We start from the raw sequence: 16,787 nt of genomic DNA, 5'->3' as shown, positions 1-16,787 counted from the left end.
TGGCTTTGTTTTCTGGTCCTCCGGATTGAAAAACAGGTTTGTAGTCAACAATGATATTTATTTGGAATCTATGTTCTCCATAGGGTACAAATAGTTACAATCATAAAATTTATTAAGTATAACATTATGTCAATTATGTGTGACTGTGAAGTAGTGTCAGGGTGAAAACAAGAAATTACAAGCCTCGCCATTTGTTTGACTTTACATTAACATAATTTAACGATTACATACAAATAACGCGAATTGAACGCATAAACAAATTCATCCATTTTAAGAACTTCGCCCAGTGCCTATGCACGCTACTGGGTCTATGAGTTCTATATCTACTTAATGTTTTTACAGGGTGTAACAATAGTAGCGGGGATACAGGGCACAACAGGGGCCAAAAGTTTTTGACGAAAAAAAAATGTTGGACTTTGTATGGAGGGTTAGCCGACTTGGAACGAGTTGCCCCTTAATAAAAAAAAAAAAACACGTAAATATTTTTTTCTTCTACTTTTTCCTAATCAGAATACGATAACAAATAAGCCTTAAAACGGGTCCCCACTATTTTTGTTACACCTTGTATGAACGCTTATATGCGTTTGAGGCACTGAGCGGAGTCCGAGACATGGCAAAAGTTCGAAAAAAAAATACCTGCAACAAATGCGTTAATAACGAAGCAGGAGAGAACGTACAAGATTCGCATCTAGTTTTGCCACTCTCCGAAATTCGCAACATTTTTTAGAAATGTCAAAACCACGTCGAACGTAGTATCATAATGTGTAAAAGCCAATGAGCCGAGTTGAAACGACAAAGTATACAGGGTGCCGAGTAATTAATGAACAGACAGAATTACCGACGGGCACCTGGTCCAGAAAAGTGTCGTGGTTTTCGAGATAATCCAACTTTTCTGTCTTACTTAATAGTTAGCACCTTACTTAACTTTATTGACCATCTAGGCCATATCTTTGTTTGCAAAAAGCGTGTGTTACACCATTTTAGAATCAGTAATAGATCAGAAAGTTGGGAACTCTGTAAGTAATAGATAAACTATTTTTCTCCATAATATGCTCGGAAATGTTCACCTTATTGTAGCAAAAATAGTACGGGAAGTTCTTCGTTATGGTCAAACACAAATTAAAAAAATTCAATCCATTGTTGTCGTGTTTTAGCGGACGGGAAAGTTATTACTATATTGTTTTTTACTTGTTAAAAACATTATCCACTAAGAAAAACGCGAACAGCCAATTAATATAGCTGCGGGCCGCGTCTACACGACCCGGTCAGCATCATTTCAAGCTATAGGATAGAGTCGTGTAAGACCGACGTGTATGATCGTGTGAATACTGCTTAATAAAATCAAAGACTATATAACTTTTATATTTTTTAAAGAATCTCATGCGTGCAAATACAGCTTATATTGCACAATTATATTGAATGAGCGAATATTGAATGGTATTCTGAATGGCAGAATAGTTGTGCCTTTAACTTTTAAAAAATAATTAAAGAGGGAAATTGATTTTGACGTTTTTGATGTGAAGGTTCGATTTGAGTGCTGGTTGATACTTAAATTATGATTATTTTATTTCCTCGCATGTTTGGAGAAAAGCACTATATATAGGCCTCGGCAGGAACAGCAATTCGTGGATTCGTCTTCTTTGTCGGACGACGCGAAGCTCATCCACGAATTGCCCTTTCCCGACCTCTGCAATAATGTACTATTACATAATTTTCAATCGTGGCTGAATGCGGAATAGGTCTGTGCCTTTGATGCCTAACCTGTCAACAAATGACAATATGGCGGACGAATGTTTGGGATGTCACCGTATTTAATATAATTCCGCTTAAAATTTAGTTTTTTCTTCGCAAGTGTGATGAATAACATTGTGTGTAACTCCGGGGGTAAGAATATTGCAATCTCGGGTCTTTAATTCTCTCGAGCCTGCGGCTGTCGGGAATTACTACCCTCGCTTCCAAACTTTCACTTACCCCCCCTCGTTGCACAATGTACTATTTTAGAAAGTTAGAAGCCGATTAGCTGGCGGGAGATTGTGCAGAATCGAGACGGCTGGCGTGCACTGCCGGAGGACAAGACTCATTTTGGGTGGCAGCCCCATGTCACGCAAATAACTAAAATGTAAAAATAATATTGAATGTCCCCTACAACATTGACGATTCTCACGGCTCTGTATGGGAGCTGTTAGTCTTCTTTATTCACTAGAGTCTAATTCTAATGCTTGTAAAGGTTGTTAGATATAAAAAATCGTTTTCAACTCTTTTCATTGGTCTCGTACTACATAATGTAATAAATATAATTTTATGAATACATACAAAATCGTCCTAATCAATACAAACTAAAATTTAATGAGTAGTGGTCCAAATAATACTTGTTTCCATAATAAACACTTAACAATAATTTAATCAATAATAATTAGAAAAAACATCGACAGCTAGTAACAAAATCATGTAAATTAAAATACTTTGGTTTACAATGAGTAACAATAATAAACCTACCCTGGGAAAGTGCACAAATAATTATTAGTGCCTAATATGGTGCTTCCATAGTTTTTTAGCACAGAATCATAAAACGAAACAGTCGAAAATCATACTTTAAGTAGTTAAAACTTGTAATAAAACTTGTCCACTTAATTTAGTAAACTTGTTTAAATTAGTTTTATATATTTTTAATATGAATGCAAAGAATAAACTTAAACTAATTACTTATTAATGTACCTACTTTGTTTCGTCACAAAGAATGCATTGTATATGATTCGTATGTCAAGGAGTTTGCCGCTGTATGGTGAACATGGCGTTTTAATAATATTTACAGCACATATGGTGCTACTTTACCGCACTAGTGCGATAATTAGCACATTACGTAATATGTCGAAAATTTAAATGGCAATATGTACTGTAAAATGTGTCGATTTAAAACACTCCTTTCGGACGTATTTGAATTTATCGCCATCGTTGCGAATTTCCTATTTTTCGCACTTGTATCGTAATACTATACACAAGTTGGTAATCACAACATAAAGGGATGTATATTTTTTTGTAAAAGTGCGGTTTCGGTACAATAATTAACTTTTTACATATTATTTATTATTTACTACCTTAAGAATTGGTGTTGTTCATTTTCAGCGGGATACAAAGGTTAACAAAATATTATTATTATTACTTATAGTTTCATACGCAAAATAAAATCATTAAAGTTATCTCATCGTGTTAGGTAAATAGTAAAAATGAGTATATTTTATTGCTGAATACCCTTAATAGACCGTACTAATGTAGTTCTCGATTGTAATTGATTATCTCTTAATGTTTATTCACAATTCCTACGCTGAACACACAGGCACCTTACTTTAAATGTCTTGGCAGTAATCCATGGCACACATACAACTTTACATTTCAGCAATATTCCAATGCCTTCTTCGTCTTGTCTCTTACATTTCTTGGTCAATACGACTGTAGATAATCACACAAACGCATGCCAAATATCTGACAAATACAAGAAAATAATGAACTCCTATCTCAGTGTATAAACTAAAATTTATCACATATTTCTTTGTGGATTTCTATGCAAACAGGATGTAAATATATGTCAAATTATATAAAATAATAATACATTCATAAATAATTTTAAATATTAATTATACAACTTTTCGTCCTCAAACTAAAACTAGCACAGGGTTGCGGGGAACGCGACGCGCCACTAAAATCTGTAGGCATTCCTGAAAACGTAATACAAATTTGGGCTTGTGCACAAATCACGCGAGGTTTTTTCGGCTACTTGTTTGACCCCCTCCCCCCCCTTGGTGATATTTGGTGAGGTTCTTGGCTACCCCCCCCCCCCTCCCCCACATAACCTCACGTGTATTTTTATTTTATATTTTCATTCAATCTAATTTTAAGATAAATAGTATTGTATAGAGTAAATCTTGTTTTTACTCGCTATTTTGAACTGCCAAGTGAAGATTTATGTTTAACGAAACCGAGAAAAAGTATGTGGTAGATATTTTTTCTTAGTTTCGTTCACTATGAAAAAATACACGTGAGGTTTCCATACCCAACAACGTGATCTGTCGTGAATTTTTCGTGACCCCCCTCCCCCCTATATATGTAATATTAGTGTTATAATCATTGACATTATATCTAAGGACGGGCCTTACGGACACTAATAATGATGCTAGTTCAGTGGTTTCACTTACGAATTCGAGTCAATCGTGCAGTCTAACGCAACTAGTTGTAGTAGTTAGACCAATGGCGCACGTGATGCGAACTCATCAACTAATCGCGTCGTGGCGTTACACTGCACGATTGGCTCGAATTCGTGTGCGGGACACCGCTGTACTGGCCCCATTCTTATTGCCCGTACGGCCCGTCCTTAGACATATATCAATGGGTATAATCTTTTTTATTTCATGTTGAGCTGATACACCAATATTGGCAAGTTTAACTTCTGAATTGCAAGTATTTTATTAAAACTTTATACTGAATTAACCACTACAATTCATTCAATCTAATTTTAAAACACAAACAAAACGATAAATTATCTTGCAAACAAAACTACACAATGTAGCGAATATTTTCATAAAATACAAAGATTATTAAAAAATTAAAATATAGCCCCTGCAGCTTCACACACTCGGGTCACTTCCAAGTTATTATAATTTGATGTATTTAACAACAAACACGAAGAAGGCATATAGGTATAATCTCGAAAATGGTCTGCATTAATTCTTAGTAGAGTACACTAGTTTATTTATACGCTAGTCTTATTGCGCTATAAGATGTCAAAAGGTACTGAAATATTTTGTCAATCCTATTTAAATGAATGCTTTGCTTAGCTCAATTACGACATTCCTATACCTACTTACCAATCTTACCATTTATTTAACACCAGACATCGGTAAGCGTGCGAATGACTCAACAGGGAATTTGAAAACGAAACCTTGTAACATTTTCCTTGTTCGATGACTAAACATAAAATTGAGTTTAATGAATTGTTAGTGGAAATCAGTTTCAATTAGTTTCATATTAAATATCCATATATACACACTCTCTTGCTCTCATACTCTTAACAACACTAACAATAATGTCAATGTAAAAACATTTTGATCACTTATCCTGCTTATCTAATCCTTTTGCTGTCTGTATTAATCTAGTGTATAGTAATAGTGCAAGTCAAAACTATTTCAGTGAAACACACACATTTAATTTTAAAAATAATGTATGCATAACAAATATACGTTAGAATACTAACAGTTAATGCTGATATTATATGTATATCGAATTAAAGATAGTCATAGAACGTTAGAAAATTATACAGCTCGTCGTACAGTGTTAATATTATCTTAGGAGTTAGTGAACACGCAAGGCAACTCTATGGCGTTATCACTAAAGGAGTTTTTCTCGCGGCGGGTCTGTAAGGAAATGTTAGGTGGTTACAGTCGTTCAACGATGTTAGGTTGTTCTTGATTCGCGAGGTCACCTGGGAAGGGGCGCCTTAATAAGTAGTTGGACGCTACCAGACAGACTAGCAACGTTTTATCATATCCATTGTCTAGGGACATAACAATCCAACGAACCTGCATTGACTTGATAAGAGTCCAAATTATGTAATCCAGTTAAAATTAGTTTGTTACTTTATTCTTAATATATATTTTTAAACCGTCATTTATACAAATGTTCCATTCATTTCAATGGCATATGGTGTGTAATATTTGTACACAAAGTCTAATTGCTTAAAATACTATTTTTACGACGTATGTATTTCTGTAACTGAATTTAAACACTGGATATGGTTCAAAGTAATTCCAACTGAATTTATCCATAACGTGAAATCACATTCAGGTTTGTCAAGTACATGCACATGTACCGATCGGGTTATATACAGTACAACCCAATTAACGTTCTCTTAAGATCCTATTTATGTATACATAAAGCAAACAGGACCAACATCATCACATCTCTCCACAAAACACAATCCAAGCGGCCTTTTATAATCGCGTTTTTATCACTTATCGTATGAATAAGATGTCACTCACCTTCCATCCATGTCAGAACGTAAGGGATCCTTCTGCCGTAGCCCCAGCACGTATTAGTCATTTAAAAAAACGCCCGTAAAACGTAGGTAACGGACGTCGAACGATTCTACAGAACGATAAGCCAATGCTGCTGTCCTACCATATGGCGCTCTACTATAGAGAAATAAATAACTATGTGAGTAAGGTTGCCAGAGCTCAACGAGGGGGGCAACGCGCATGTAACTCCTCTGGAGTTGCAGGAGTACATAGGCTACGGAAACTGCTTACCATCAGGCGGGCCGTATGCTTGTTTGCCACCGATGTAGTATAACAAAAAAAAAGCATATAGTGCTCACTCTATACATCAGTTTTCTTACCAAAATGCTTATTTTTGTAGTCGACATCTTCAAGTAGCGGATTTATCAGTACTGCTACATACAACAATATATAGATGTCGTGATGAACGAAAAGTTCAATGCTCAACAATTTTCAGCTAATATTAAAATAAAAAAATAAAAAACCGATGAATATTATAACCGGATTAACCGGAACTGTATTTTCAACTCCTGCTTGTAATATTAGTTGGAAAATTGTTGAGCAATACACTACGTCATTCGTGACACTCGTGACATCTAGTGTCAAGTAACGGTACTGATAAATCCGCTACATGACGCTAGATGTCGGCTACGAAAAGAATAAGCGTTTTGGTAAGAAAACTGATGTATGGAGTGAGCACTCTATGGTCAATGCTTACTTATTTCTCTATGGCTCCACGCATACTGCGTCAACCGGAAATCGAGGCCTTACGGTTGTTGTTAAGAGTGCCGAGTTTTATCCAGAGCGGTAAGTGATAAAAACGCCTCCAAGGAATTGATTAACTACCTGTGCCACGCGATAGTGAGCGCGGCCTGCAGCTTGCCCCACAGCCAGGGGTACAGGCCGCCGCCGCGCCACGCCGCGCGCGCCACGTACTTCACGTAGTCGTAGATGCCCCACGGCGCGTGCCCGCCGTTCACGTAGTACACGTACGTGAAGCCGTCCTTGTTGCGGCCCTGGATCGAGTAGTAGTAGGGAAGGAACGAGTGCAGACGGAATCTGGAACGTTACAAACCGGTTTATAGGATAAGGCCGATAAGGGTATAATAAAATTATGCTGATGCAGATCAAATTCTGAATTCTCTATATTTTTATTTGCCAACACGTCAATCAAAATCCCCGTTGTATTATTTTCCCACACAAAACAATACCTATGAATAAATTTGATATGCATCAACAAAATTCAATTTCATTATACAAAAACATCTGATAAATCATTGTATAAATAGGTAAATCATACTACTCAATGTTAGTAGAGGGTAGTACAAAGTGACTTACGGGATCAGCAGGTCTTCAATATCTCAAATTCCTTAGCTCTTTAGTAAAATTAACTCATGTAGTAAGTATGTGCATAAAAAGTTTAAGCCGGTGAAAACAAATTAAAGAAAAAGCACAATGAAAAGGTTTAAAGAATTCCAATGTTTAACTTTGTTACTAAAATCGTCTGGCAAGTTACGTAGTGCTTAGCAACAAGTTAGTTTGCTATCATACAATTATGGAGTTTTATACATAGGTAGGTAAAACTCTATAATTGTGTGATAAGATCAAAGGCTGATAAAAAGAATACTCGAATATATCGAGTACATGAGTGCTTAAGATAACAAAATAATCTACTTTTCTCATCTAGATTAGATGACAGTGAACTGTTCTCAACTAAACCTTATGGCAATAAGATAAGGTTTCTGTCATTAATATTTTAATCAGAACAGACAAAATAGTAGTAGCGGGTATTTAGTCTGCATTCAAACAGTTCTTAAACATCTCTAGGTCAACTTAACTTGGTTATAGGTATCATAGTAATTGTTAAATTTGATTCGAGCATTTATTTGACCTTGGATAACCTCTTTAATTATCTACCTTCGCATGATTCATCTACGAGGCGCGGTTCAGTAGAAGCCACGAAAGTGTGTCACGAATTATAGGCAAAATGGGTAAAAAAAAAAATTATAGTTGTATGTTATTTTCAACGAGAAATCTAGTGACGATCATTTTAAGCACCACTTAGATTCCTGGTAAACTCGACCTTATTTCAAGGAAATAAATATAACAATAGAATATGAGGATGACATTCATCTGGTATTTTTTTATAATAACTTGTATACGCTGGGAAATAACAATGAGTGTTAATGTTACATTAGGTAGTAAATAAGGAAAGAAGAAGCCAGACAAGTCATAAGTGACATAACAACCACGAAATTTATCCAATCTACAGTAAAACAAAAATTACTTATGTCTCTAAACGCATTATATCAGAAAAATAATTATTACAGTACATATGGGGCTACTTTATAGCACTAGTGCGAGAAGTAGCATATTACGTTACTGTGTCGAACATTTAAAGGGCCATATGTACTGTAAAACGTTGTACGATACATGTGCGAATAGGTAATTCGCAACTCGTGTCGATTTAAAACACTCCCTTCGGTCGTGTTTTAATTTATCGCCACTCGTTTCGAATTTCCTATTTTTCGCACTTGTATCGTAATGTACTATTTGCTTACACTTTGCCACAGGGGCAATGCAGTGTACATGTCAGTGAGCAAGGATATTGTGTGATGTGTGTATACCTCCTTACTCATGGAGCTGTGAATGGTTGTTGTCAGAGACAATTCTAGAGCAGCAAGTAGTGTTTACATTCAGCTCATAACATTTATTTTATTTATTTATTTATTTACAAACATGCAAAAAAGTAGTTATAAACCTATAGGAACTTACCTTTTTTGTTCATAGAAGTGTATAGCCTCAGTGTTGGTGGTGAGCACGTGCAAGAAGATGGCCTTAACGCGGTGGTCGTGTGGCGGTTGTGGTGCAGTGCCCGCTAGGTGGCTCAGCAAAACATCCAGCAGAAGAGTGGCCACGCCAGAGCGCCGGTACGAGCGGACCACCCCTGTGTCAGACAAATAATACTTAATAAAAAAAATTGTTGATAACAACTTACATATTTGTTATAAGAGAAATATATTATGACACACACACATCTGTTAAAGATCTTCATAACAAATTTCCATTTTACAGCCGGTCAGATTTGGGAAGACACTTATAGAATAGAATAGACAAAATTTATTCAGAAAATGCTTAAATTTATATAATACAAGAGACAACAGAACCAATTTATTATAAAGCGTCACTGAAAAGGTCTCCACTCAGCTTAATGTCAAGATACCACCTCCCAACGCTAGTCTTCCGTGGAAACCTTTCTACATGCTAAAGTGAAAACTTTTATATATTTAAGTACAAAAGTTTCAAGTAAATATCATAAGGCTAAAATTATTATTCAATTAAAAACTACAATAACAAATAAATTATTTAAATTACACTACCTAAACAGTCAGTCAGTCATCATACAAGGTGAAATAAATTATAGGATAGGCGGATAGGCATTCATTCTAGTACATGGCATAGTGATGGCACAGGAGTATACCCAATGTTTATAGTTTTTGTAAGTTTAAAATATGTTTTTTAAATGAACTAATTGATGAACTTGTATTGAAGTTGGAGGATTTACTTTTTATGCACATCCCTCAACTACTTTTCATGATTTACAGAATTGTATTAAAAAAATTATTTGAATACAATGTTATATAGTATAAGTTTAAAATGATTACTTGGCATGACTACATTGAATACATTAATGACTAAATTCAACCTTCATATTAGAAAATTAACAGGAAATCCACTTCCTAAATATAAATGAAAGAAACTCACCTAATGATAATATATATGCAACAAGTGTGTCCTTAGAGGCAAACCATCTAGATAATATTCCTCTGTCTTCAGCATTAAGCTTCAAATATGGCTTAATTTCTGCCACGATGAGACCAATGATCTGTGATTTGTATATTGCTGCCAGAGCAAAGAATCTCTCTGATGAAGTGATGTCTTCGTACCATGACTGAGGGTACTCTATGGGGAACCATTCTCGGCACAAACTTCTCACCTAAGAAAAAGAATTGACTGAAACTATTACTTTAGTAATAGACATTAATTTTTTTTTTGTTTTGATGGATCATTTGATACAATCCCATAATATAAATTATCCTTTAGTTATAAAATATTGAACACATATTATTACATGAATGTAAAAATACTCACTTCTTCTAGATCATCAGGGCACAAGAAACGCAACTGTACATCTTGTAAAGAGCATTTTGCTTCCTTTGACTTCTCGATTATAACTTGGAAGCCTTCAGAAAGGTACCTGAAACATTCAATGTATTGTGAGCAAGGCAATTTATTGAATACTGTTCACATGGAATACTTAATTTTGATTTATTTATGGTTAAAATGCAGTAAAGGGAAATAATGAGTAAGCTTTAACCAGGTATGTGTCACTGAGTGCATATAATGCCTCATAAACCCGGTGACCGAATTGAGTGTTCCCAACGTTAAGATTTCGCAACGTTCTAGACATACACAACAAAAAGATAAAGTACCATCGTAACATGATCTGAGACGCGAGGCTACCGAGCTGCAGTTATTGAGCACAATGGGTAGCCAATTGATCAATTTCACCCAATTACTGCTGCCAGGGAAGACAATACATGCATATAAACAATTACTAACACCGTCGAAAAATATAAAATTCTTAACAACACTGCGCAATCACTTACCAGCTGAAGCCAGCCATTCGGTAGTTTGGCCATTAATACTTTATTACAGAACTTATCTTTGGCGACTTGTTATCATTCCAGGATAATATTTATCCCATCAGCTTCAATGAAAAACGAATCATCACTAGGATTGAATCTTTATTTTTGACAGTCAAACTGTCAGACTATTCACTTGACAGATTTGCTTGACAGCAAGATTGACAGCACTTCAATGTTATTAGATTTAAAAAGAAGAATTCTTATTATGGCAACTCATGAAAACAGCACAGATAAAGTAGCAACGCCCGCAATATCAAATTTAATATTTAGGGCACCAACATGACGGCAAAATCATTTTGGTTAACACCCGGCTAGCCAATAAATTATTTTTAAATTATATACTCTGGCATAGCTACTTTGTCAGTATGGAAGGTGGTGGTAAGGAATACAAGCTCCATGTACCAAAAACAGGTGTCCGTCTAAAAACCTTAAATGCCAACTTGTTTGGCCAGACCGCCATTAAAATAAAAGAAGAAGGTGGCGCTAAAATAATTAGAATATTTGAAAAAAGAAATTCAAATCATAGACAGCGCATTCATTCCGTCAATAACGCTTGGGTTCTTAAGTTCTTAGAACGTAGTGATTATAATTATGCTCTTTGCTTAGGTTCTTAGCTACTCTAGCGCTACTCTGGAGTATGAATATGAGTTGAATTTTATTGCTAATGTCGACTCCATAGCTCGCTATTAGTCTTACCATGCGATAAATACTCCGATGCCTGGTGATTATTTTATTTAGTTCAAAGTCTTCCAGCGCGCACCGGCGAGTTAGATCCCCAAAGTCGGCGAGAGAGTGTCCCCGGCCGACTACAGAGTACTGGGGGCCTACCGCGAAAACCGAAAATCGCATATTGCGTGAATCTTTCTCTTTTACTCTTACTAAGACGTAATTAGAGTGACAGAGAAAAATGTCCGCAATTGACGATATACCCCTGAGCACGTCCGAGCCACTGTACTCGGTATGTGTGATCAAGGCCTAAGTGAAAGACTTTCGCAACTGGACACCAACACACCAAGAGGATTTTTTCTCCCTTCGATCCCTACTACAGTGTTGCTATCTATGGGTACACAGTGGGTTGTAGTGTAGCAAATATTATATCGCGGCGATAAATTTTGCCCAATCATTGCCAAGGGCCATTTTTACAAGCTTTTATTTATCTTGCCCTGTTGGTATACATGTATGTTTGTGTGGGTCAAATCTCGGAAGCTAAATTTGTCCCACTTCCGATTGAGCTGAAATTTTGCATACATCGGTCAGTCGGGTGACAATGCAATATTATGGTACCATGTACCATCGAGCTGAAATGATGTTGGAGACCTGTTAGTGGTCATGAGAACTCTGTGATAGAGCAACGTAGCCTAATTGTGTTTGGGGTTTTTAGAATTGTCTCGATGGGTGAGAAGAAAAGTACAGTCAGCGATAAGCGCTTCTACCAACTAAAGTTTATGCCAAAATCTTATTACCATAAGGGAATACAGAATCAAAGCAAGGCTAAGGAAAAAGGGCTCTGGGATACCATATCTACTGAGCTTCAAAAGACTGATATGAATTAGTTATATATATATAAATAAATGTTATATTCTTAAGAAAAGGTGACCACTGGCCAAGCTCATCGGTGGCCGAGGCCGGAATCGAACCGGTGTCTTAGCTTACGCGGCTAACGTCCTGACTACGATATCACGGTCTAGTGTTACTAGGTACTTAAAATCAAAAAATATATATAAAATAGTTTGATTTGTTCCCTGGTTATTTGGACTGATATGAATATTCACCATTACGCTTAAAATGCAGTTTACTTTTAGAGGCCCCGTATTCTTGTGTGCTCCAGCTCTTTGCTCTTTGGTCTAAGAAGACGTAGATAAATATAGGTAACTCCCCCAACCCTTAGCTTAACGCTATAGTAGATTCGCGTTCGTAATTTCCTTGCCTGCTTACTATAATAAAATAAACCGCGTTCAGACACTTAGGGTATCTATGCGTGTTTGGCTTACGAACACAGAAACGGAAAAAAGATCGGCAAAGCACATGTGACACCTCTTGAGTAATCAATATGGATAAAATATATACGTTATCAATCAGCGTGAAGCTGTGCCATAAATTTGTACACTCGCTATCAGATATATGTGACGTTTTCAAGCAAAAGGTTGAGGAAAAGCAAAAGGTATTGTCGCTTACCATAACGACAAAATTGGCTTGTATCTTTATACGAATAACCTGTCAGAGCATCCTTATGGCCAGGGACACCCTGTGGTACCCTTTGCCTGAAGACGGCACATATATCGGAGCGGCCAAGGTGGTCAAAAATATCTGGACATACACTTTAACGCCTTGATAATAGAGATTTTGTTCATATATTTGTGAACATTTTGGCTGCTCCGATATTCCTGATGGCGACTGTACCATGCTGCCATCAGAGGGCCTACCGCGAACCACGTTCGACGTGTTGCCGCCCTGTCACACTTAGCTACGAATTTACAAGTGCAATAGAGAGGCAACACGTCGAACGTGGTTCGCGGTAGACCCTCTGAGTGCTGGGAGCCTTCCGTGAAAATCGAAGTTCGTCAATTGCGGGTATTTGTCTCCGTCACTCTCATTACGTCTTAGTGAGAGTAAAAGAAAAAGATCCCCGCAATTAGCGAATTTCTGTTTTCGCGGTAGGCCCCCTGTACCTATGAAATTACAGTATTATTTGCATTTAAACGAGAACAAATGAAAACCGCACGAACGTGATGTAACCCAGCTAGGGTTCCGGCCCGGTTGCTCCACACATGTTCGATCGTACGTTTTGATTTGCCGATGCGTACCAGACGCGGTGGTGTCATCTTACCACTATCTGCCGAGTGTTGGTACGTATAAATCTAATCTGGATGTAAACTCATTGCTACTATAACTTGAGTTTGAGATTAGTAACAACTAACAGGCGATTGGAGGTCACAGTCTGACTGGTTCTCTTCAAGCGATACGCCTGGTGAGTCATGGGAATAAGAGATTTGAGGTTTCACACAAACTGTCGCTGGTGTTGAAGCCACTTGAGCTTGAGCTGCTTGGGCCTGGAATTCTTTGATCCTTGCTTATCCCTTATCCGGAGCAGAAATATACTAATGTATCACTACTTCTGCCTTGGATTTTAACCTCCTAATGGCCAAAGTTTTTGACCAAAGATCACAAAAGAGGTGCCCAATCCCAATATACTAGGTATAAAAAGGTTTACATACTTAATACCGGCGTAAAAATATTACAATAGGTAGTCGTGTGAACTTGGAATTTTCGTACACGATATAAAGAAAAACAAATGCATGTTTTATCAGAAATTATATTGTTGTAGGTATCTTAGCATCGTCTTTTATTGCACTAATTATAGGTACGTTTTGGTAATTAATGTAAGATATTTTAGGTACACCGTGGGCTAATTAAATCCGATTTTAAATGACTTTTGGCCAAATTCGCCTTGGCGAAAATAAATCATTACAACGAATAAGTAAATTTTATTTACGTAAAAATTGCGAGTTTACTTTAAAACTTTAATGTCTGTCAGTAGGTATGTCTAACCCATGTCACGTAGTGGCAGCTTCACAGCTAAAAAGGCGGTTTCTAAGTTATAACAGAAACTAATTTCCTCAATAATTTACATTAGGTATATATCTTTAAAACAAGATCGATGGCAGGAAACTTTGTTAAGTATGACATTTTAGTTTCTAAATCCGGTCAAGAATAGGTTTAAAATGTGTCGGGTTTAATTTGCCCGCGGTGTAGGTATACCATTAGTACCTATATGTACCTAGATATATACTATAAAAATAAAATCCTTGTCTAATGAGTGAGCTAAGTAGGTACATGGAAAACTTTGCTTTAATGACAGCCACAGCACCATTGGATAGGATTACACAAACACAAAAAAACTGGGACAAATTAAAGCGTAAAATTGAGCATGCAGCCGCCCGCCTAAGTAATTAATACGTACCTCATGTCAAGCCACAAAAACCCGACAGAGCCGGCCCATTCCTTCTCCTTACCGATCACTCGCCTTAAGCTTACTGGTGTTAATACGACTCTGAGATCCACATAAAACTAAGCGTCATAAAATACCTTAATTATACTGGACCAGTTAAAGCCAGGTAACTATTTACGAGTAGTACCACAGGGGATGAAGATGAGTATTCAGAACATTTTCATGTAAAATGTTGCCAAGACGAAACCATAAGGCTCGCACTGTCAAAATGTTATCAGATCTCTTGTCAGCCAAGCTTCTATCTCTACAAGCCCTAACTTCACAAACTCTACAGTACACCTTAGTCAATATATGTGGCTTAGCCGTTTCGTTACTACAAGAACTATCGTATAACAGAAAGTAATAAATAAATAATACATAAATAAATAAATAAATATTATAGGACATTATTACACAAATTGACTAAGTCCCACAGTAAGCTCAATAAGGCTTGTGTTGAGGGTACTTAGACAACGATATATATAATATGTAAATATTTATAAATACTTAAATACATAGAAAACACCCATGACTCGGGAACAAATATCCATGCTCATCACACGAATAAATGCCCTTACCAGGATTTGAACCCGGGACCATCAGCTTCATAGGCAGGGTCACTACCCACTAGGCCAGACCGGTCGTCAAGTCAAGAGTAATGAACAGTGAATACCTACATTTTTCACGTAAAGCCCATGTGATGGTAGCAAAACGACCAATTTAAATTGGGGGGCTGAGTGATTTACTAAAAAATCTGAAATATATATATATTTTATTATTTATAAATAATACAAGACAAGGAGTCCATATATCAATTTTCAAACTTCTAGAGTCAAAATTTGTGGAACCCTCATACAAATTTGCCTTGGGGTGTTTAAGTTCCAAGTTTTAGACATTTTTTGTTATACTTATACATATACTAGCTTACATACCAAATTTCAGCTTTCTGGGACTTTAGGAAAAGATAACATGCTAGTCAATCAGTGCTAACCCGTTATACTTGCGTATTTTTACATGCAATTAATGTTACCGCACTCCCACCGCCAAAATATGAGTTAATTAATATATCAACCCACCACCAAAAGTACCAAACTCGACAGTATTTCTCCTCTCTAGGAGGCATCCTCAGGAGATGCTGGAGATGTTGACGGTCTGACGTCCGACAACATCTCCACCATCATCATCTGGTCTGTTGTCGGACGTCAGACCGTCAACATCTAGGTAATCTATCTCGCGGGATTGTGCTAGCCCGGCTGGTATGACATCTTATAAGCATTGTTCGAATTGGGCCGCAAGTATCGGTGTCCGTCCGTTCTCGCGTGTAACGCGACTCCCTTGCGCACGCGCCGCGCGCGCCATTTGCACTCAATCTTCATTCTGCAGTCCTCGATGCACCATTACCGATTCATAACAACCTCTTTTTTTGACGCCTGTTTTTGTTTGAAGCGCTAAATCTGCGAAATTTATTATCGTTAGGGAACATTTCGTTTCAGCTGATTTGCTGAAATATGGCAATTAATGGTGTTCTCGGTTTTAATTGAGTTTCGTAGAACAAAGTAGAAATATTTACGTAATTAAGACGAAAGCGGACGGCTGCGCAAATTCGCCTTTTCATATAAACTTAGTCCTCATTTTCCTCTCTGGACATTAATGCAAATATTATGACACAATTTGATGTCTTTCGTTTTTTTATTACGAGTAGGTAGGTAGAGTTTTTCGCTCTTCAGTATTATATTACTTAATCAAAAAATGTTAAACGAAGGGGCATGGCTTACATCAAATTATGTAAAAATATATTTTACAGTACATATGGTGCTACTTTACCGCACTAGTGCGAAAATTAGCATATTACGTTACTGTGTCGAACATTTAAAGGGTCATATGTACTGTAAAACGTTGTACGATACATGTGCGAATAGGTAATTCGCAACTCGTGTCGATTTAAAACACTCCCTTCGGTCGTGTTTTAATTTATCGCCACTCGTTTCCAATTTCCTATTTTTCGCACTTGTATCGTAATGTACTATTACCACACCAGCTGGTAAA

General features: G+C 36.8%; 1 protein-coding gene across 2 annotated transcripts; it reads right to left on the bottom strand.

Annotated features, from left to right (window-relative positions):
* Nucleotides 1-37: 37 nt before the first annotated feature.
* On the bottom strand, nucleotides 38-11,018 carry LOC133523482 (N-alpha-acetyltransferase 60). 2 transcript variants are annotated; one of them, XM_061859112.1, is made up of 6 exons: nucleotides 10,715-11,015; nucleotides 10,197-10,302; nucleotides 9,810-10,041; nucleotides 8,820-8,991; nucleotides 6,891-7,103; nucleotides 38-3,713 (listed from the first exon to the last, which is right to left on the bottom strand). In XM_061859112.1, the coding sequence occupies exons 1-6, from the start codon at nucleotides 10,729-10,731 to the stop codon at nucleotides 3,695-3,697; spliced, it is 759 nt and encodes a 252-aa protein (XP_061715096.1). In that variant the 5' UTR covers nucleotides 10,732-11,015; the 3' UTR covers nucleotides 38-3,694. The 2 variants fall into 2 exon arrangements, with proteins under 2 accessions (XP_061715096.1, XP_061715095.1); XM_061859111.1 differs by lacking the exon at nucleotides 38-3,713 and adding an exon at nucleotides 5,182-5,405 and having other exon boundaries at nucleotides 10,715-11,018.
* Between the last annotated feature and the right edge of the window lie 5,769 nt (nucleotides 11,019-16,787).

This window comes from Cydia pomonella, chromosome 12, assembly GCF_033807575.1.
Source record: "Cydia pomonella isolate Wapato2018A chromosome 12, ilCydPomo1, whole genome shotgun sequence".
Taxonomy (NCBI): domain Eukaryota; kingdom Metazoa; phylum Arthropoda; class Insecta; order Lepidoptera; family Tortricidae; genus Cydia; species Cydia pomonella.
The sequence above is the reverse complement of the archived record's forward strand: the minus strand, read 5'-3'. Positions and strand labels throughout refer to the sequence as shown.